Below are 22868 nucleotides of genomic sequence, written 5' to 3' on the forward strand. Positions count from 1 at the left end.
AAACCAATAGAGACTCATTAGAAATAGCAGTTTCTAAAACACACATGGTTAATGTTTCACGGATCCCGGCATGGCCAGGTGGTTAGGACGCTCGACTCGTAATCTGAAGGTCGCTAGTTCGAATCCCTGTCACAACAAACATGCCCGCTCTTTCAGCCGTAGAGATATTATAACGTTCAGTCAATCCCACTATTCGTCAGTAAAAGAGTTGCCCAAGAGTTGGCGGTGGGTGGTGATGACTATCTGCCTTTACTATAGTCTTACACTGCTAAATTAGTGACGGCTAGCGCAGTTTACCTTCCTGTATCTTTGCGCGAAATTCAAACAAACAAACAAAAAAATGTTTCACCTGCCGATTCAAGTTTCGGTTCTGCCCCTACTTCTATATCACGTGAACAAAGTCGAACCAATCGAGGAAGGTCAAACTTTGCTCGTGGACTGTAAGTCATTCCCATGGCATACTTCGTATAAAGCCAAACACAAAACAGGAGAATAAAAGAGGCGCATTTGTGACTCAAAATATATAATGAATCATTATTTATATCGAGGGTTTCTAGCTATCCGGGAATGAACAAAAACAAACAAGAAAAGTGAAATACATTTTTTTGATTTACCACAAAAGTCAGAGGTGACAGCCATATCCATTCCATTTAACGAATAGGGCGTCATCAAGGGCGTAGTGCGTGAGGCTACCTCACCATTAAAACGTGTAAAATATGTTTCAAAGTATCACTTTTTCTATGAATTTTCTTCAGTTTCCTTATAAGGAAATGCACTATTTTTTCATATTAACTGATAAAAAGTAATTAGTGACATCAGCTCGAAGTACGTTCTTTTTTTTTCACTTAACTATTACGTCAAAATATTTACGTTAGTAAGTGGTGAGGGGCACTATAATATCAAATTACTGAATAATTACCATAGATCCAAATCACTTACACGCTTTTTATATGATATTTTGTCGTTATCAATTAAGAGATAAAGAGGGTAAAACAACCCTGTGCGGGTTAAAGGGAGGGTATCAATATGAATTACTTTTGTTTGTTTGTTTTCCACTGCGATTTGTGCGTTAGCAAATTTCATAATTATCTGAATGTATAAATTTATTTCGTGTCACTTTTTTTGACATATCAAATACTAGCATCATTGAAATCCAGACCATATCAAAATCATTGTCAAATTTTAAATAGATCGAGCCGGAAAAAAAAACCAAACAAAAAATCAAGCTGCATAATTCCATTATAAATGGATATAATCAACTGGTGATGCGCATGTCAAGTTATCCGGAAAATACCATGACAACGAAGTTCGTGGCTTGGTCGAACTAATTATAAAGAGAAGTCCTCACGGCGATGAAAAGACAAACTACCAATAACCGTACAAAAAAAACATCATCTAAAGGTATTGTCAAAAAATAAAGTTTCATTAGAAGTAACATCCTAACAACTTATACCTGTAACAGAGGAAACACCTGTCATTCCAACAGTTATCGCATCTTGTTGAGACATGTTGATTGTAGTTTTTCATGTTTCATCTGCAAAGATTATTGACTTCCTTCAGTATTACCAGATTATTAAACTACTAACATCTTGTAGTTACACTATCTTGTAACCGACAACATACGAATTACAAGCTGTTTATCAATATTTTTTACATCTGAACTCCTAAAACACCTATAGTTAACCTATCTGTAGTGCATATTGGTGTATAGAAGACATATTAGAAACACGCGACCTTTTAACACCAAAACGTTGTTTTTATTTAACTAAACATTCACTGTTTCGCTTTAAAACTTCTTCAGAAGCGTTCACTAAAACATAAACATAAACTAGAAGTACACAACTTCCCAGGATCATTTACTAACAAATCTGTATCAAGAACGTTTACAATATTTCATATTATTTACTTAGACCTTTGTCAAGATTGTCTATAATAATGCATATCATTTAGTTTCAAACCTGTGTAAAAAAACGACTACACTAATGTCTACAATTTAGTTTCTGCCTGTGTCAAGATTGTCTATGATAATGCATATCATTTAGTTTCAAACCTGTGTAAAAAATGACTACACTAATGTCTACAATTTAGTTTCTGACCTGTGTCAAGATTGTCAATAACAATGCAAAGCATTTAGTTTCAAACCTGTGTAAAAATTGTCAACAATAATGCATAATATTTAGTTTCAGAACTGTTTCAAGAATGCCTATAGTAATGCATATCATCCACATTCAGATGTGTGTCAAAAATGCTTACAAGTTCACAGACAATCCAGTTACTGACCTATACAAAAACTGTTTACGTAATCGCAGAGCTCAGTCCTCGTAGGCCCGTGTCAAGAACGACCAAAAATCTTATTTTTACACTAAGTAGTTAAAGTTATTTAGTGCCTGACCTCTCTACAAAATCACTTAGCTGCTATGGTTTTAAACAATATCCAAAAATTTCCGTTATAAGTCTTCTGCTTAAAAATACAGTATTTATAGTAGCAAGTAATACAGGCGTAAATTCTCAAACAATGAAAATATTCAATGTCAAGATTCACAGACACGGCTTCTGGCTACACTTACTTTGTGTCCACAATCTACACGAATGTATATGTTTTCTTAAAACAAAACCACAGCGGTCTATCTGCTGAGTACATCAAGGGTAATCGAGCCCCTGATTTTAATGTTGGAAATCCGTAGACTTACCGCTTTACCAGCGGAGGACCAATTCAACCAACGAAAAGTCTACTTATTTTTAGGTTTAGCCTTGCACAATTATAATGATGACGAAACTCCTTGTTTTCACGTGACGAGGTGCAAACGTATTTTATCGAGTTATTTTGAAAATTTAAATTTAAAAAAACGCTGTCTGTTACGGATTATTGAAATTTGAGATAAATTACATTTTTGTAATTCGATTTACTTCGAGTCGTTTTGATAACATGTTTTGTTTTTTTTTTTGGAAACGATATGTTTCGTTTCACTTTAAAAATGATTTTGAAAACGCCTAACGATGTAAAAATATGAAGATACTTATTGATGTAAAGCCTCGTACATTCTGTGAAATTAAACAGGAAATTAGGCTTAGGAGTTAGCTGTAGGAAAATACTTAAAAATGAATAACTATAAATACTCTAAAATACAACCTCTACTATTACGTTTAGCCTTAAACAGTAAAGAAAAAATATTTTCCTCCCAAATAAATATTTACTAATACTTTTATTTATGTAGTTGTTTGTTTATCATGTTTGAAAACCTACACAAAAGCCTATTTGTGCAGAATCATCTTCAGTTTTCAGCTAACAGACTGCAGAGAATATAATTCCCGCCATCAACTCTTGAGCAACTATTCATTCACTGAATAGTGGGAGTTAAATAACTACTATATAATAATCGATAATGATATCAATGTAAATATTTTTGATAAAATAAAATATTTTGCCTTTCCAATTTATGGTTTACCCTCTTATAATAGTAATGTACCATACCCTTCCGTTATAAACATTATAACTTCACAAATATTCAGATATTGTAAAATTTGTAATAAATTACAACTTTTTATCAGTAATTTTGAAATACTGATACAAAAAATTGTTAATGAATTTAATAAAAAAAACTTCAAATAACATTAAACTATTCTGTAAAAAAATGTAATAATGTATTAAATAAATATAAATAAATAAAAACAGAGAAATTTTACTAAAAATTTTTCATAATTTTTAGTTATGAATAAGGTTATTTAACAACTTGTCACTACTTTATGCGGATGTACACCTTGCCGCATTTTAATTCTTGTTTAGATCATGAGTCACAGTAGACTTAATAAATGGGTGGTGTTTGGGTGCTATACTAGTTTACTTAGATAACTGGATGGAACTCTTCATAGTAGTATAATTCGTTTACTAGGCTACCAATCAGTATCTTTCTACCATAATAGGGGCTGGAATGCTAACATTAAGAGGTAAGTTTTTAACTTACTCCCAAATGGAAATACCTTATTTTGCTCTCCTAATTTCCATTTCTATATCTTTTACTGCTACTCTATTTTATTTCTTTATGTGAGACTGGCGAATGGAGGCTAAGACTGATAGACGGTGTATTCCCACCACAATGTGGGTCCTACTTCTTCAATCACCTCCAAAACCTAGGGTAAATTTTACATCCCACATTATAGCTTATACTTTGGGATCTTTTTAAGTAATGCAGCATTTTTTGTTTATTATTTTTAAATTACTTTTGTTTCGGCTTGTTTTAAATCATAATAAACTAATGTATGTATATATACATTACATGGTCAAAAGTATGTGAACACCCGACCATCACACCCATATGTGCTTGTTGAACATCTCATTCCAAAACCATGGGCATTAATATGGAGTTGGTCCTTCTCTGGGAAAGCTTTTTCACTAGATTTTGGAACATGACTGCAGGGATTCGCTCCTATTCAGCCACAAGAGCATTAGTGAGGTTGAGCACTGATGTCGGACGAGAAGACCTGGCTCGCAGTCTACGTTCCAATTCATCCCAAAAGTGTTCAATGGGGTTGAGCTCAGGGCTCTGTGCAGGTCAGTCAAGTCCTTTCGCAAACCATGTCTTTATAGACCTCGCTTTGCGTACGGGAGCATTGTCATACTGAAACAAAAAAAGCCTTCCCCAAACTGTTGCCACAAAGTTGGAAGCACACAATTATCTAGAACGTCATTGTATGTTGTAGCATTAGAATTTTCCTTCACTAGAACTAAAAACACACAAAGAAATCTACAGGTAAATGCCGAAAAATTCCTGCCCGAGATGACTGTTTTTAATGAGGTTAACACTTCAAGATCGAAAAAGACCTGCAACACCTTACGACAGGAATTACTTTAACACATTCGTTCCATGGTATCTAAAAGAACAGTGATAGGAAACTGATCAGCAAGGTTATTTTACCAGAAGGACTATCTACAAACCAATTTTAACCAAATTTCACCACCATAGCTGTGTTACTTGGGCAAGACAGCATACCAACGTAAAGTTAGGACATGCCATCTTTTAAGATGAGCCCTGTTACCAGCTTGTTAAAGCTAATAGCACAATTAGTGTTCTTCTTTTGCTGTCTTTTCCACAAGGGGTGGTGAAGTACAAGATTGGGGAGCTATTCATCTTTGAAAACTACTCTTCTTATTATCCAGAGAAAAGTCAATGACGCATCCTACAGCCTTAATATTGAGACGGAGATTATAAGAGTACGAGAAAGACCAACCAAGTACTAAATGTTTAATACGAACTGATATAAAATTACAGACGCTATCTATTATAATATGATGTTATATTTTCTCATTATATACGTTTTAGTAAGGTTTAGTTATGATAGGTGAAATGCTGAATTACATACCTTTCTACAGGTATCTAGTAAAATTGTTTGATGTTCTAAAAAATTGTAATAAGGTCCATAGAATGTAATTATACAAATTACATGTGTAGATGTTTAATGTAACATGTATTTCTCAGCTTAATATCGTTAAGTGTATTTTTCTTCTATCTTAATAATAATGATCTTATTTCATATAAAATATTCAAACATTTAGGTCAATACTGTATAATACCTGTACAGAAAACAGATATATGAAATGAAAAATAAAAAACTTATAACATATATATGGCATAACTTTAAAAGTTATTACAGTTTCAGTCCAGTTTTATTTTATTTAAAAATGACAACATTAAATAACACGGCTGAGTTTGTCCTTTTATATGCAGTTTATTCATCGTCTTTTTTAACTCGTGATTTTCCCACCCAAAGCCTAGATTTTTTCACTTCTTTTCGACTCTCATCAGAGTTCCTTCTGCTCTTAGTTGGCGCAACATTTTCAATCGCTGTCAAGCCCGGCATGGCCAGGTGGGTTAAAGCGTTCGACTCGTAATCCGAGGGTCGCGGGTTCGCATCCCGGTCGCACCAAACATGCTCGCCCTTTCAGCCGTGAGGGCGTTATAATGTGACGGTCAATCCCACTGTTTATTGATAAAAGAGTAGCCCTTAGTTGGCGGTGGGTGGTGGTAACTAGCTGCCATCCCTCTCGTCTTACACTGTTAAATTAGGGACGGCTAGTGCAGATAGCCCTTGAGTAGATTTGTGCGAAATTCAAAAACAAACAAATAAACCAGATGCTGTACTCCCACATGTCTCTACTATCATCTGTCACTGTTGAAATTAGATTTGACGATCATTTAAACTTTACCACCAAACGAAATGATCTACATTAAACTTTCGAATTTAAATAGAAATTCTTACTCAAATGAAACATTACTGACAACAGAAGTTCAAAATCAATCGAACGGTTCATTTTGATCATAATGCTTTTAAAACGATATAAACCCCAATTAATGACTATTGTTCATTATACTCCACTGTATTAAGTATTTTATATTTTTCCTATTGAAACACACAAAACAGAAAGTGTGAAATTACCCATTTCATACTTAGAATACATATGAATACATACTTATTATGAACATATAATTAAGAAATTAAAAAATAACACACACAGAAGAAAAACACTAAACGGAGAAAAGTCAAAGATGTTTTTGCAATCCCGTTTCATACTTAGAATGCGAAAGATAACATAAGTAACGTGAGATAACATAAATCTATAGGTGGCGTGGTTTGTTTGTTTTGAATTTCGCACAAAACTACTCGAGGGCTATCTGTGCTAGCCGTCCCTAATTTAGCAGTGTAAGACTAGAGGGAAGGCAGCTAGTCATCATCACCCACCGCCAACTCTTGGGCTACTCTTTTTACCAGCGAATAGTGGGATTGACCGAAACATTATAACGCCCCCATGCCTGAAAGGGCGAGCATGTTTGGCGCGACGGGGATGCGAACCCGCGACCCTCAGATTACGAGTCGCACGCCTTAACACGCTTGGCCATGCCGGGCCAGGAGACAGATACTACAGCTACTAGTTAATAACTTTAATACCAGATGTCAGTTATTGTTACAATTGTTCCCTAGATACGTATTTTATAGCAGTGTAAACGTAATGTTACCAGAACACTGTTGCCCAATGAAGGTTCTGGTAAGTGGACCGAAAGGTCATAAATAAATTAAAATAAAAAGGTATTTTAACGTAAAGAAAAGTCCGTGTATAATTCTACATATTGATTTACTCACGTTGCAAGTCTTAAAATTTTATATCTCTTTAAGACTTGTTTTCCCATTTCGAAATTGTTTAAACAAACGTTTCAACAACGTTCCATCTTAACGTGGTCAACACAATACATAAATAATTTAGAATTTCTGTATATTTTAGCGTTTCAGAGATTTTTCTATGCCTTTTTTCCAGGTAACACAGTGTATACTGTCTGAAACGTTGAAAGTTGTAATAAAAGCAGATTTTTTTATAGACGTATTTTTTACTTTTTGCATCATTTTTCACAAGATGAACAATATACTGAACTCAGTAGTGTTTAATAATTTAGAGATCCTACGTAGTCTAATCTCTCACAATCATACCATCATGTCTTTGTGTCGTCTATTCTCTCACGGTCCAAACATCTTGATCAGATCTCTGTGTAGTATATTCTCTTATATTTTAAACATCTTGATCAGGTTGCTGTGTATTCTGTTCTCTCATATTTTAAACGTCTTGATCATGTCTGTGTGTATTCTAATCTCTCACAATCATACCATCATGTCTTTGTGTCGTCTATTCTCTCACGGTCCAAACATCTTGATCATGTTCTTTAGCTCATTTCATTACGATATTGTCACGTTGTTTCAGAATAACCTGCACTACCTTTTGATGTTTTAATATGCTTGCAAAATAAATAATATAATAATAGCAATTGGCCCCTTTTCGCAGAATCTGATCAGTGTTTTACTCAATAATTGCAGCATTTTCCTGTTTCCCGAGCCTCGCTAGATACTCAGTGGCAAGTTGTTGGGCTTAAAACGCTAAAAACTGTGTTTCAATACTCTTGGTGGGCAGAGCACTAACAGCCCCTTGAGTAAACTGAACAACAATAAACAGTCATTCCCCACAGTTATTGTAAATGAGAAACTTGGTGCGACATCATGTAACAAATATGTGTTTAACTACATTTTTATGTGCATGATATTTCTTTGTATGTTTCTAAAAACACATCAAGTTTTGGTATTCTGAATCTATAATAAAACATCAAGTAAGATTAATTTATGCAAGTTAGATCGAGATAATGTAATAATTTGTGTGTGAATAATACAGTACTGTTCAAAAGTGCTAGGACAAGAGAATATTTTATCATTCTTCCTATTTTATGTCGCTAGTTCTTCATGTAATTACTGAATGTAACTTTCAACACTATTGTAATTCTTCACTGATCCCTGCTGACAACTGAATGAGCCAGGGTGAGAATACTTATTCTTTAGAATTACCACATACTTGTACCATGGGTATGTCGTAAGGGTTCTGATTGAATGAACATACTGATCAAATTTAGGGTATGAAATAACAGTCATGGTACCCCATGCACTGTCTTAACTACATAGAAAGAAACTAGCAACGAGCTAGCATAGGGTATCGGTATATGTTAGAAGAAATAAATTTAATAGAACTACACATAGACCTTAATAAATAAAACAGTTTAACACTACGTATTAGATTTTCTTGTGACTCTACGACTCAAAAAAGTGCAGAAAAGTATCAGCAGAGCAGAGATTTTGTATAAGAGTTTTACATGATGCTGGACGGATTCCCCAACAAATTACTGCGGATTTGAAATACTCCCCAAATACTGTCACCTATATCCTAGATTAAAAATATATATGTAAATTTTTTTTACGTAGAGAAGCGAACAACGTTTCGACCTACTTCGGTCATCGTCAAGTTCACGATGACCGAAGAAGGTCGAAACGTTGTTCGCTCCTCTTCGTAAAAACATTTTCTCAACCCAAACGAGCCGTTTTTACATATATATTTCTCTACAAGTGGGTTTTCTCGACATCACTGATATATCCTAGATTGTTAGACCGAGACAAGCAAACTTGAAAACAGGAAAGGAAGAGGCAGAATACCTAAATCCAATGATACAGATCTTAAGTATCTCAGTTTATGCAGCCTTTAGGACAGAAGGAAGACTACCACTGATCTCAAGCATGAGATAAACAACCATGTACCAAATGACAGACAAGTCTCCAGTTCTACAGCATCAGGAAGACTCAACGAGAATGGAATATACGATCATGTAGCAGTTAAAAAAAAACAAAGAAAAACACCTTTACTTCGATCTATATATATTCTCAATAAACTGAGATATGCTAAAAAGTAGTACAAACAGTACACTTTTGATTGGATAAAGGTGTATGGACGGATGAATACAAGTTTGAAATATTTGGTTCAAAACGTACGTTGTACGTTCAGCGAAAGAAAGGTAAAATATGCTTATCTAAATGCATTGCACTTCCAGTGAAGCATGGGGCAGCCAATGTGATGGTTTGGGAGTGTTTTTTATACTGAGAAACAGGAAATAATGCAAAATAGATGGAAAAATGGACCAGCACAAGTTCTATCTGATACTGATCCATCATGGTATAATAAGTGGTTTGCGTATTATTAACAAATGATTCTACCACCAAGAAGATAATGACCCAAAACACTCATTCAACTTGTGCAAAAATTACTGAGCTAAGAAACAAGATACTGGAGTCATTCAAATGACGCAATCGCCCCTATACAGCCTCAACCTCAACCCATTTGAACAGATCTGGGATTTAATTGATAAAAGAAACTGGCAAATCAAAAGTCACTTCCAAAGAAACTTTATGGGAGTGTATTAGGAGACATTTGAGTATAATTCCAAAGAATACTTTGCAACAATGCCTAAAAGACTGTCTGCAGTTATTAAAGCAGAAAGGGTACACAAAATATTAACTATTTGTTGAACTCAAGCACTTCCACTGAGTTTCTGTTCTACTAAATATGAAGGTTAATACAATTTTGATGTTTCACCTGTGATTTGCCTTCCACTGGTCATTTAAAGTAGCCTGAAATCTAATTTTTAATTTTGTCCTAACACGTTTGCTGAGTACAGTATACAACCAGTATAATGAGCCTACAACTCTGTAAAGAGTACACATATTCAGTTAAAACATATATAACCAGGATAATAAACCTACAATGCTGTAAAGTGTACACATATTCAGTTAAAACATATATAACCAGGATAATAAACCTACAACTCTGTAAAGGGTACACATATTCAGTTAAAACATATATAACCAGGATAATAAACCTACAATGCTGTAAAGTGTACACATATTCAGTTAAAACATATATAACCAGGATAATAAACCTACAATGCTGTAAAGTGTACACATGCTGTTTAAATGTATATATAACCAGGGTAATGAACCTACAACGCTTTAAAGTGTATAATTCTGTTTTAAAACACATATAAAGAGGATAATGAGCCTACGATGCTTTAACGTGTATACATTCTATTTTGAAACATATATAACCAGGGTAATGAACCTACAATGTTGTAAAGTGTACACATGGTGTTTTAAAACATGTATAACCAGGATAATGAACCAACAATGCTGTAAAGTGTACACATGGCGTTTTAAAACACATATAACCAGGGTAATGAACCTATAACACTGTAAAGCTTACACGTGCTGTTTTAAAACTAACGTCATTCTAGTCGGTGACATCCATGACTGAAACGAAAGAAAGATAATATACCACTTTTCAAGATAATTCGATAAATAAACCTATAAAAAGTCGGCAGTTAGGACTGGAAAGTAAACGTTTTTATCTCTTTGTGACGTAGTTGACGACACATAGTCGTATTTCGTTTTTTATCTGCGTCTGGAATGTGTCTTCTTGACCGTGTGACATACTGAAAAAATTAATCTTCATTTATGTAATAAATGTCTCCTTTGATTGAAGATAGCCATTGGTAGGAAGGACTTATAGAACTGCACAAAAAATGTCTTCAATCAGGAAGCTCCATAGATATGATAGAAATGTCACATTTCAAATATACAAAATTCATTACTTGAGGTCCTCAAAACTCGTCATAAAGTTTGAACATGTTCATTTCACGCCTTTCTGTCTCCTCAATCCTGTAATGTTTTATCTAACAGTTCATTTCCTCAATCCTTTAGTGTTTTATCTATATCTTTCCATCCTGTAGTGTTTTATCTAAATGTCTCTTTCCTTATTCCTTCATTGTTTTGTCTGATCACCCTTTCTTCAGTCTTCACTGTTTTGTCTAATCACCCTTTCTTCAGTCCTCACTCTTGTCTAATTACCCCTTCCTCAGTCCTTCACTATTTTGTCTAACTACCCCTTCCTCAGTCCTTCACTATTTTGTCTAACTACCCCTTCCTCAGTCCTTCACTATTTTGTCTAACTACCCCTTCCTCAGTCCTTCACTATTTTTGTCTAACTACCCTTCCTCAGTCCTTCACTATTTTGTCTAACTACCCTTCCTCAGTCCTTCACTATTTTGTCTAACTACCCTTCCTCAGTCCTTCACTATTTTGTCTAACTACCCTTCCTCAGTCCTTCACTATTTTGTCTAACTACCCTTCCTCAGTCCTTCACTATTTTGTCTAACTACCCTTCCTCAGTCCTTCACTATTTTGTCTAACTACCCCTTCCTCAGTCCTTCACTATTTTGTCTAACTACCCCTTCCTCAGTCCTTCACTATTTTGTCTAACTACCCCTTCCTCAGTCCTTCACTATTTTGTCTAACTACCCCTTCCTCAGTCCTTCACTATTTTGTCTAACTACCCCTTCCTCAGTCCTTCACTATTTTGTTTAACTATCCCTTCCTCAGTCCTGCAGAACTTTGTATAACTGCTCAACTCACGACACTGAACACAAATTAATTATTGCATAAGCCTTTTCGCTACTGGTTGGCTTTTTTCGGCATGCGAAGCCCACATAACCTTTAACCTAAAATAGACGGTGAAAAATTACTGGCAGTTTACGATTACGACCCTGTGCTAACGACAAGAAACGTCTTGAAATGACAAACAAGGATGTTCTGGAATGAATTATGACGTCTTTTATCGTCCATTTCTATAAAAAGTTGAATTTGGTGAAAAACGTATATACTTGTATAACAATTATGAATCGGTCAGCGATATTTGTAGTCTGATCTTGCAATCATGAAATCAAGAGTTTGATTCTTTTCATTGGGTCGGGATTTCCTTTTTACTATTCAAAGTTAAAAATAAAAAAAGCAAACTCCATTTTATATCTAATATACGTAAAAAAACAGCAAAGACAACAAATGTCAAGATATTCTAATCACCAAATGATGACGAGCCACACAGGTCACGTAATTTGATTTAGGTATACAATATCTTTTTACACCCTTACAAGCATACCTTGTATCGTTAAATACATTCTCTACAGTTACGTCTTGTACAACTAGTTTAACTCACTCTCGTCCAATCATATATTATATCGTTAGTTGAACTAAAAATGCAATGTTTGACTATACGAGAAGTCAATAACTTAAGAACATTTTTTTTTGTTTTTGATATTAACGCAACGTTTGTCAAGGAATATCTGCCCTCTCCCTAATTTTCAGTTAATATACTAGACAACCACTAAAGGACTAAATTAAAATGTATAATTTTTTATTATGATTTAACTATAGATCAAACTACAACTGGAATAAATACAGCATAAAATAAATGTGTTTATCGAACTAAGTCTAGAATAAATAATAATAACTAGCGACTTTTTAAGCTCTTGTAATTAGTTGTAAAATTGATAATACTCGTTCACCCTGATTCTGATCTCATGAAACCCTGAATCAACCAATATCCCAGGTGAGAAGAACTGTATTACAAGAAGACAGCCACTTTATAGCTTCCACTGGCAACTTTGAGGTTACTCTCTTGTGAACGAAAAGTGAGATTTGACCGTTACACTTATTTCACACACTTATGATCAGTTAGTAACGGGAGGACCTGCACATCTAAAGCCGTGCACTCCAACTATTAAACCAGGTTCGGCTCAAGACTGTGTTCGACCAGAAAACAAGCGACAAATCACGTGATAGACTGAATTACAAGTAACAAATCAAGTGATAGACTTTTCTCTTTTGAAAATTCATAATTTCTGTGATTGAAGAGAAAATTACAGTTTTTTGCGAATATTTTAAAATATAAATTTTACTTTTTTTTAAACCTACATATATAGCTTCGCTTGTAGTTAGTAAGCACAAGGTAACCGATCACAACACATAAAAAGAAAATTTTATTAATATAGAAAAACATACACGTACACTAAAGTATATTTAAGTTCAATAACTTGTTTTCTGAGCAGCTGTGAATACAGATGTTCTTGCCATAACACTGCGGAAGTAATTTCAGTGTACATCACTTAAAACTAGTTATTGCTAAAAATAATTTACTTCAAAAATTCAACATGCTGAGGTTGTGGATAACGAATTAGATACTTTGACCTAAAATAGACGGCGAGAAATTACAGACAGTTTAAGATTACGACCCTCTGATGACGACAAGAAACGTCTCAAACATTCAGTATATTGAGGTTGGATATAAAGTATAAGCCTGATTGTTAATTTTATTGCCAAGCTATACAATAGACAATGTATGCTCCGTTTGCCGTGAGGAATGGATTTTGCTTGTTTGTTAGACAATAGGCTACCTGTGCTCTGCCCACCATGGGTATCGAATCCCGGGTTCCGGCAACAGGAGTCCGCAGACATTCTATTATACCACTAGGGGGCGTGAGGAATGGAACTCCGAATTTTATCACTAAAAGTTTGTAAAACCTATCACTGACATACATCGATGGTCTAAATAATGTTAAAAAGGTTATTTTTAGTAAGTGACAATTTAGGGTAAAGATAAACTTGAAAAAAATATAGTATTAATCAAGTAGACCAGAAGGTGTTGATTTTTTATTGAAAAATCGTCACAGAGACTGAGCTATAAAGTTTATTGTAACCTTTGACCTTCTAGATACCACGTGTTAGTGCAGATGAACGCTCAGCTTCATCGAATTACAGTGTTTATTTCTTATACTCATAACAGCTTATTTTGCATGTTACATTGTTTTTAATTCTCCGTTTCTTAATCATCACGACACGAGATAAACAAATTCTTGCTGTGCGGGAATTTAAGTACGGCAGAACTTTCACAGACACCAAAGCTGAGAATAAAACAATGTCCCCTTATTTATCACAGGAAATAAATATATCACATAATGAGGTTCTTTTACTGTTCGAAAAGTCGAGTTGTCACGTGACTAATCTAGAAGAAAATACCTCTGAATGGAAAAGAAAAAAAATCAGGCTAGGCCTACTTCATTCAGTATGTATATTTAAAATTCAAAAACTTACGTATAATATAGATATGCGAGTGCCTGTTCATATCTGCTACAGATAGATCAAATCATGCAAGTTCCTACATACATCATACATTCGTGCATTTGCACACATGTTGCGAAACGTGAACCCTTTAGTTGGATCATATAAAAATATAATGCACCCCGTAACAGGTGACAACAAGAATAAGTGACATGTATAGTTGGCATGTCTACCTGGTGATGCGTACACGTGACACTGTATAATGTCGTGTACTTTACATAGAATGGCGAGGTGTGTATCTGACATGTCATGTTGACCTAACTTCATTACACAGAATGGTGGCCCAAGTTTAAAAGTATTATACAAAAACGAATCTCAGAGTTTCGTAGAGATCAATTTCCACAGGTAGATGATGGCTGCTTTGTTATTTAAAGAAGAACGTGTTTCCTTTGCCTCGCGCGATACAAAAACAACTCCGGTCATAATCAGACCATCGAACTTCCCTAATGAGAACTTACGTCGAGACATAAACAGCCACATTGTAGGTTGTAAACGGATATGGTCGTCTATGTTTGTAAGGAAATCTTGATAGATAACTTCTATGGATGCACGTATCAACGATTTCTACATGCTTGAATAGAAGCGATATAACTCTATTTAGCCTCGTGAACATCTGGAACGTGCAGAAATTGGTTCTCTATAATTTTTCTCTATAATTACAGTTGATTAACTTAGAGAGACTCTAATAAAACACAGCACAAAAAATGATAATATTTAATTAATACACAAACCATGAACTCTCGAATTCACAATTCCGAAAGTTAGTCCTTAGGCCACGCCTATCTCTTTAAAATAAAATGTCAAGAATTATATATACGTGTGTGTGGGTATAGATAGATAGATAACAAACAGCAACTCACATAAATGGAGAAAATTATTAATTAATTTTATAAAATGAAAATAAAATATTCAATGTAGTAAGAAAAGGTCAGTTTGGTTAAATATATACACAATATGTGTTAAACTGTAAAGTCAGACAATAATATTTGTAGCATTTTATCTTTATCAAGATAACTACTTTAGTTTCTGTTATATGTAAACATTCATTCTGTCTATTTTCTAAATTATAATGTTCGCTCAGCGTACAGTTTTTCACGCCCCCACAAAGTTTTCTTAATTTATATATGTATACAAAGTTAAGTATTTTATATTAAAACGATTTTGAAGAGTAAAGTCAAATCACAGTCGATATACATTCATAGTGAAAATAATTGTACAGAAGCTAAATCTTCACATACTTTGGCTTCTCGTTGGTAATATGGGTTTCCAAAATTTAATCGCTTTGGGAAAAGGTATGTGAGAGCCTTTCCCGAGGAGAATTATTCATACACTCAAGTATGTATTTAAAAAATGCTCTGATCGTGGATCTACCATTTCTAGGACGAAAATATCTTGTTTCCTTTATGGTGTTGAAAAAGAAATGTGGATCAGCATGAGGTTTCAGACTATCCAAAAAAAGGATCTGAAAAAGTCATACCTCAATAGTGGTAAGAAGAGTTCGATATCTTGTAACATAAAGGTCAATGGCAAAAGTCGTCCATGTGCCCCAGACAACGATATGCAATATAATCAGAAAGAATCTCCACCTGGAAAAATGACACAAATCACGTGTACACAAGCTGCTTCCACGACATAGTAGTTCGACTGTACAGATGAAGATTGAAATCGATATTCGTGCTATGACACACAAAAACTCTTTAAACGGACGCTGGGAAACATACGTTAGATGTGTTAGAGAAAGTACATGTGTATGTATATGTATTTTTCTTGCAGCAAAGACACATCGGACTATCCGCTGAGCCACCGAGGGGAATCGAACCCCTGGTTTTAGCGTTGCAAATCTGTAGATTTACCGCTGTACTGGCGGAGTGGCGAGAGAAATGATACGCAGAAGGGCTGTATTTTTGAGACAAGACGGTCTTATGACAGAGTGTTTTGCAATGGAAACTACACTGCTAGGCTATTCTTAAGTTACTCGTTCGTCAGATAGCATATGGCTAGACGAAGATACACAGACTGTGACGACGCGGTGAGACGCTAAAATTGCTTTAAATATAACGAACTGAACTACATTAACAATTTGTAATCTTGCCATTTCTTCTAAACTTAAGTAAAGCAAACACATGGATCTTACCAATGTTTTGGTAATTATACAGTTTACTACCATCAGTTATATAAAACTATTTTTTTTAGCCATAGTAATGAGGCGTGTATCAAGTTTGAATAACCTGCGAAGTCACGTGCATTACCCGACCATACAATCCCTAAAAAATGAATTATAACCTTGACTAGGACTTTATTAACTTTGGTAACACTGGATTAATGTTCCTGGTATATCAGAGAATATAAAGCTATCGCCCATTATATTTCTTTAATTCGTTCTAAAGAAAACGTGTTTAATGTTCAAATTATTTCTGCTTTTTTCAAGTCGATCAGCATTAACTTTCATTTGTTTTTTTTACTTGTCGGCACTTATTGTACTCCAAGCCATCGCTCTGACAAATGAGCTGATCAGTTAGCCCTTTAATTATTTCTAGAGACAGCTTGTCAATAACTTAAACTAATACGTATCATAACAGTTCCTAGCAACGTAGTTTTAATAACTCAAACTAATACGTATCATAACAGCTCCTAGCAACATAGATTTTAATAACTCACACTACTACGTATCATAACAGTTCCTAACAACGTAGTTTTAATAACTCAAACTAATACGTATCATAACAGTTCCTAGCAACGTAGTTTTAATAACTCAAACTAATACGTATCATAACAGCTCCTAGCAACATAAATTTTAATAACTCACACTACTACGTATCATAACAGTTCCTAACAACGTAGTTTTAATAACTCAAACTAATACGTATCATAACAGTTCCTAGCAACGTAGTTTTAATAACTCAAACTAATACGTATCTTAACAGCTCCCAGCAGCGTAATTTGTTAGTAACTCAAACTACCACACATGATAACAGTGAATATATTTTAAATAATACGGTGAAAATGAAACGGTACAGTTAATAATGTTATTATTGATTAATGCATCAGGCTATATTTGTTGTTGGTTTTTTTTTTTGGTTTTGTTGTTTTTGGAATTTCGCACAAAGCTACTCGAGGGCTATCTGTGCTAGCCGTCCCTAATTTAGCAGTGTAAGACGAGAGGGGAGGCAGCTAGTCATCACCACCCACCGCTAATTCTTGGGCTACTCTTTTACCAACGAATAGTGGGATTGATCGTCACATTATAACGCCCACACGGCTGAAAGGGCGAGCATGTTTGGCGATACGGGGATGCGAACCCGCGACCCTCAGATTACGAGTCGCACGCCTTACGCGCTTGGCCATGCCAGGCCTACTATATTTGTTGTTGTTGTTGTTTTGAATTAAGCACAAAGCTTCACAATGGGCTATCTGTGCTCTGCCCACCACGGGTATCGAAGTCCGGTTTTTACTGTTGCAAGTCCGCAGAAATACCGCTGAGCCACCGGGGGCGGCTATATTTCGAAGAGTCCGAGGTTCGATGCGTATTGTTCCTAAGACGCTCCGTACTTTCAACCGTGGGCACTTTGTAAAAGCAGTATTTGGTTCTGTTCTTGGTTCAAACATTCCTTTGTGGTAATGGGTTCTCCTGCCTGTCTGCTCTTCTGTAGTCAGCTTCTCAAAATTAAAGACGACTCTACCACTATCACAGAGGTGTCTTACCTGGCGTTTAGTCCACGTGCATGGGTTGAAAACTTCAATTCGATAATATGATTGGTCCACAAACACTTACATCAAAATCAAGTATTTGTCATCGCATAACGTGGGTGTTTAGGTTTCTAGTTATATAATATGCAAAAAAAAAACAAAACACGCCTATAAAGTACAAGTCGATGCCTGATATTTATTATAAAGATCACATTCTACAACAAACGTCTGATAACTGTAATAATAAAATGAAAACATGAAAAAGGGAGAAAAAACATGTAACAGACTGAAGAACGTGGAAACTTGGTGTAAGATCTATACTTCTTTCCACTAACAAGACGCTTATACGAAATTAAATGATGAAAAACAAATTCGTCACAGAAATTTCAATAACAACGATACTACAAGCATTATAATTCAAGAATTGTAATCTTTATTTCAAAATGTAACTGGACTAGTAGTCTTAAAGACAGGTATATATACGTATGAGGAAACATGTAGTATGTTATATTCATTATATAACACATCAATGAATGAATAACCAATAATATTTTTAGCCTAAATTTGTCTTTACAGTAATTTCGAAGTAATATCGTTCATTTAATTACTTTATGCATATTTGTGTTTTATTACTCACAGTCCTTTGTGATGTTTCGCGTAAAACAACCAGACTTAGTCATACGCATAAACACCAAAAGATGTTTGAAACATAAGTAAAAGTTTGGAAAACCTTTTTTGAATACCACGAAAATGCATCATTTTTATTAAAAGTTACTCCAGTTAAAGCCCTAATTGGGTCTTCGTTTTTTGTGATAAATTGTGTATGTGAAAAAACAAATCCACAATTCTAAAAGGTAAGTCCTATAAAACAAAATCCTTTAGTAGGGATAAAATCACAGATTAAATGATGAATGTTTACGTACAGAGTCCATAAGGTATTCAGGTAGAAGATTCGTTAGGCCCTTATTTTGAACCGATTGTTCAGAAGGAAAACAACTAGTCAACAATACTCACCACAACTTCTTAATGTCTGTCTACAAAGTTTGACTTACTTTCACTCCTGAAGCGCACTCGCGGGATGCAAACCACGAATTCTCAAAGTCACAGTCAGGGGAGGCTAACTACCTGCCCACGTCCAATCCCGAGAAAGAACATGAGGTGGATACTCTCTTAAAACTGTAGTCTCCCCCAGCGAGTCAACAGTAAGTCTACGTGTTTACAAAGTTAAAAATCGGGTTTCGATACCTGTAGTGGACGAAGCACAAAGCTACACAAACCAAACAATACATAACTCTGATAATAATGATTGATTTCTTACAAAATAATGCTTAAGCGCACGTTCTGGGTTCGGGTCAATATTCAGACTTCATAATAAAATGTTTAGCAGTTGAGAGAAAACAAAACACATCCTCACCTTGAGCGCCGCTTAAGAGCTTCCTGAATATCCTCATGTTGTTGATAGAAAGAGTTTCCCGAATATCCTCATGTCGCAGGTGTAAATAGCTTTCTCAGTATCCTCATGTTGTGGGAATATTTCAGTCCATGTAAATCATTGCTACAGTCCAGTTCTCTCTAAGCAAGGTTTATAACTGTCGTTCAAAGTTTAACCAACTCAGATTGGCAGAAAATCTCACACTTAACAGCATCCTTCCACGCATGGACGACGCGAAGATATCAAACAAAAGTTTCTTATGTGATTGGCTAGCTGTCAGGACGCTCGTAAGTATTTCTGACAGTCTTCAAAATTTTTTGACCAACATGGAGTGCAGGTCGTCTTCTGCACGGGTTATCCCATAGGACTTTAAGCATGCACGTTATCGGAAGAAATGAGCAACATGAGGACGGAACGGTGAAACACGTGACACTTGGTACGCCAGATACTGAACTTTGAGTCCGTGTCATTTTGAGAAGGGCGAAAGAGGGGGCTAATGGTTTAGATGGCGGTAGAAAGTGGGGGGGGGAGATGGAAAAACAAAAACAGAATACCAAGTCGATACAGAAACAGACCAGTGTCACTACCCCACCTTAATGGAAGTACCCACCATTTCCTTTCAGTGAGATAATTGTATTTCTATATATATAACCAATCAGAAGAATTTACCGAAATTTAATAATTTTTTATTGGTAACATGAAACTTTAATTCATGCAGTTTTCACTGTAGATTGATAAATATTCTTAGATAAATACGCATAAATGTTCTATTTACTTCAAGACAAATCCCCCTGCTCCCTGAAAGTTTAGCGGTAATTCTGAGGGCTTATAGCACTACATTCGAGGTTCGATTCCTGAGTTGGGCAGTGCACGAATAGTTCGTTATAAACCTACGTGCTTCCTGCGCAATGTTAACTTTTTTACGGTATTACAATAAATGTTCATAAGTAAAATGGTCTATTGATATTAGCGCACAGAAAACTGCATCCTACATTCAGCAAGTACCAAGTAAACGAACGCATTCTTGGCTACTTCACGTTCACTTCAGGCACGACATGACTAATCACAAACTAAACATGATGATATTTCTTCTTGCCGTCTTCGAAAACCCAATATGCCCAGGCGGTTAAGGCATACGGCTCGTAATATGAGAGTCGCGGGTTTGAATCTCTGTCGCACCAAACATACTCGCCCTTTCAGCCGTGGGGGCGTTATAATGTTACGGCCAATCCCACTATTCGTTGGTAAAAAAGTAGACCAAGAGTTGGCGGTGGGTGGTGATGACTAGCTGCCTTCCCTCTAGTCTTACACTGCTAAATTAGGGACGGCTAGCGCAGATAGCCCTCGTGTAACTTTGCGCGAAATTCAGAACCAAACAAACAAACCGTCTTCGCTGTTATGCTATTTAACAGGAGAAACATGAGATACGATCCTAAAGTCTATTTTTTACCTCTTGGCTGGTAACGAACTCAACTAGCTGAAATGAGGCGTTAATTTGTGAAGTATTGCAGAAAGTAAAGAAGAAAAATTAACATCTTAATATTCGAGCGTTAGAGAAACGTGTGTGGTTTTGTTTGTTTGTTTTGAATTGAGCTAACTGTGCTCTGCCCATCGTGGATATAGAAACCCGGTTTTTTATCGGTGTGAGTGGGCAGACATAGAGCGTGCGTAGTAAACTGAACAAAATGTTTAATTCAATGCACTTCAAATAAGAAGTCGAGGTTTTAATTTTTTTTAGATTTTGTTTACGTGTTGTTGTTTTTTTCATGAATTTATCTAAATTTGAAGTGTGTATTACTTATTATTCGGCGCTGCAATGAACTCACCAAAATATCGTGTAACCTTTAACGAGTTAATTGGTTATACTGATTATGAATTTATTTTGAAATCCTTATAACTTTACGTGTTGAATATAAGAGAAAATTTGAAGTAACAACTGGAGTGCATGTGTTCCAAATGTAATTCTGCGACTATTCAACATAATTAGGACGTTGTTTATTTATTGACTAACACACTTTTAGACGTCTTTGTTTGTTTTTTAAATTCGCGCAAAGCTACACGAGGGCTATCTGCGCTAGCCGTCCATAATTTAGCACTGTAAGACTAGAGGGAAGGCAACTAGTCATCACTACCCACCACCAGCTGTTGGGCTACTCTTTAACCAACGAATAGTGAGATCGGCTGTAACATTATAACGCTCTCACGACTGAAAGGGCGAGCATGTTTGGTGTAACGGGGATTCGAACCCGCAATCCTCAGATTACGAGTTGAGTGCCTTAACCACCTGGCCATGCCGGGCCTTTTAGGCTTCTTTATAACATCATATGGTCAATAATTTTTTTAGGAATTTGGGTCTGGTTCTTGTTAAGCGCGAGGTAACACAATTCTTCACCGAAGTATTACAATCCTAATTTTATCTGGAAGGAAAGCTGAAGTGTGCAAAGTTGCAGGAATGGATTTCGAGCGCCACCTGTTTAACAGAAGTTTTTTTATTCATTAATTACTCAGACTGATGGATTGTGTTGACTAGCTGCCTTCCCTCTAGTTGATCGAGTGCAAAATTAGGGACGACCGATGAAAATATCCCTCGTGTAGCTTTGCGCGAAACTCAGATCAAAGCATAATTCTGTACTAATAAATTAGAGATAAGGCAGGTAATCTACAGCACTCACCGACAATGTTTGGACTACCGTTGTTACTCCCTTCTCGCTTCCGTGGGAAGAACAATCTTGACCAACGGACCAATAACTCTGAATTTTAATAGGATTCTCAGTTCAACCACATCAGCCGCTAGTACGTACCCTACCTTTATTATATTATCCTTTTTTTATATTACATCCAAATAAAATCTTTCGTTCGATGTTTTTTTTTTTTATTTCGCGCAAAGCTACACGAGAGCTATCTGCGCTAGCCGTCCCTAATTTAGCAGTGTAGAGGGAAGGCAACTAGTCATCACCACCAACTCTTAAGCTACTCGTTTACCAACGAATAGTTGGACTGATCGTCACATTATAACGGGTCCACGGCTGAAAGGGCGATCATGTTTGGTGCGACGAGTATTCGAATCCGCGACCCTCAGATTACGAGTCGAATGCTTTAACCCACCAGGCCATGCCAGGCCCGTTCGATGTTTACTTCTATGAAAAAAAAACAGTGAATAAAAACAAGCAGGCCTGGCTAAGCCTGGTGGTTAGGGTGTTCGAATCCCCGTCACACCAAACATGCTCGCTCTTTCAGTTATGAGGCTTATAAAATGACGTTCAATTCCACTATTCGTTAGTAAAAGAGTAGCCCATGAGTTGGCGGTGGTTGGTGATGACTAGTTGCCTTCTCACTAATCTTACGCTTCTAAATAAGGGACGCAGATAGCCCTTGTGTAGGTACACAT

The 22868-nt window shown here is 35.7% G+C and overlaps 1 protein-coding gene across 5 annotated transcripts in view; it reads right to left on the bottom strand.

The window, feature by feature from the left end:
* Positions 1 to 19880, bottom strand: part of LOC143243989 (glutamate receptor-interacting protein 1-like) — a 101465-nt gene extending 81585 nt beyond the window's left edge. For 2 of the 5 annotated variants that reach the window (XM_076487929.1, XM_076487914.1), the window contains exons 1-2: positions 2568 to 2706; positions 1454 to 1534 (exon numbers count right to left, since the gene is read on the bottom strand). In XM_076487929.1, the coding sequence (XP_076344044.1) occupies positions 1454 to 1508 (55 nt within the window). In that variant the 5' untranslated portion in view covers positions 1509 to 1534; positions 2568 to 2706. Of the gene's footprint in view, positions 1 to 1453; positions 1535 to 2567; positions 2707 to 19462 lie in introns of those variants that run through there. The other 3 variants (XM_076487919.1, XM_076487934.1, XM_076487944.1) reach the window with 3 other exon arrangements.
* Between the last annotated feature and the right edge of the window lie 2988 nt (positions 19881 to 22868).

This window comes from Tachypleus tridentatus, chromosome 1, assembly GCF_004210375.1.
Source record: "Tachypleus tridentatus isolate NWPU-2018 chromosome 1, ASM421037v1, whole genome shotgun sequence".
NCBI lineage: Eukaryota > Metazoa > Arthropoda > Merostomata > Xiphosura > Limulidae > Tachypleus > Tachypleus tridentatus.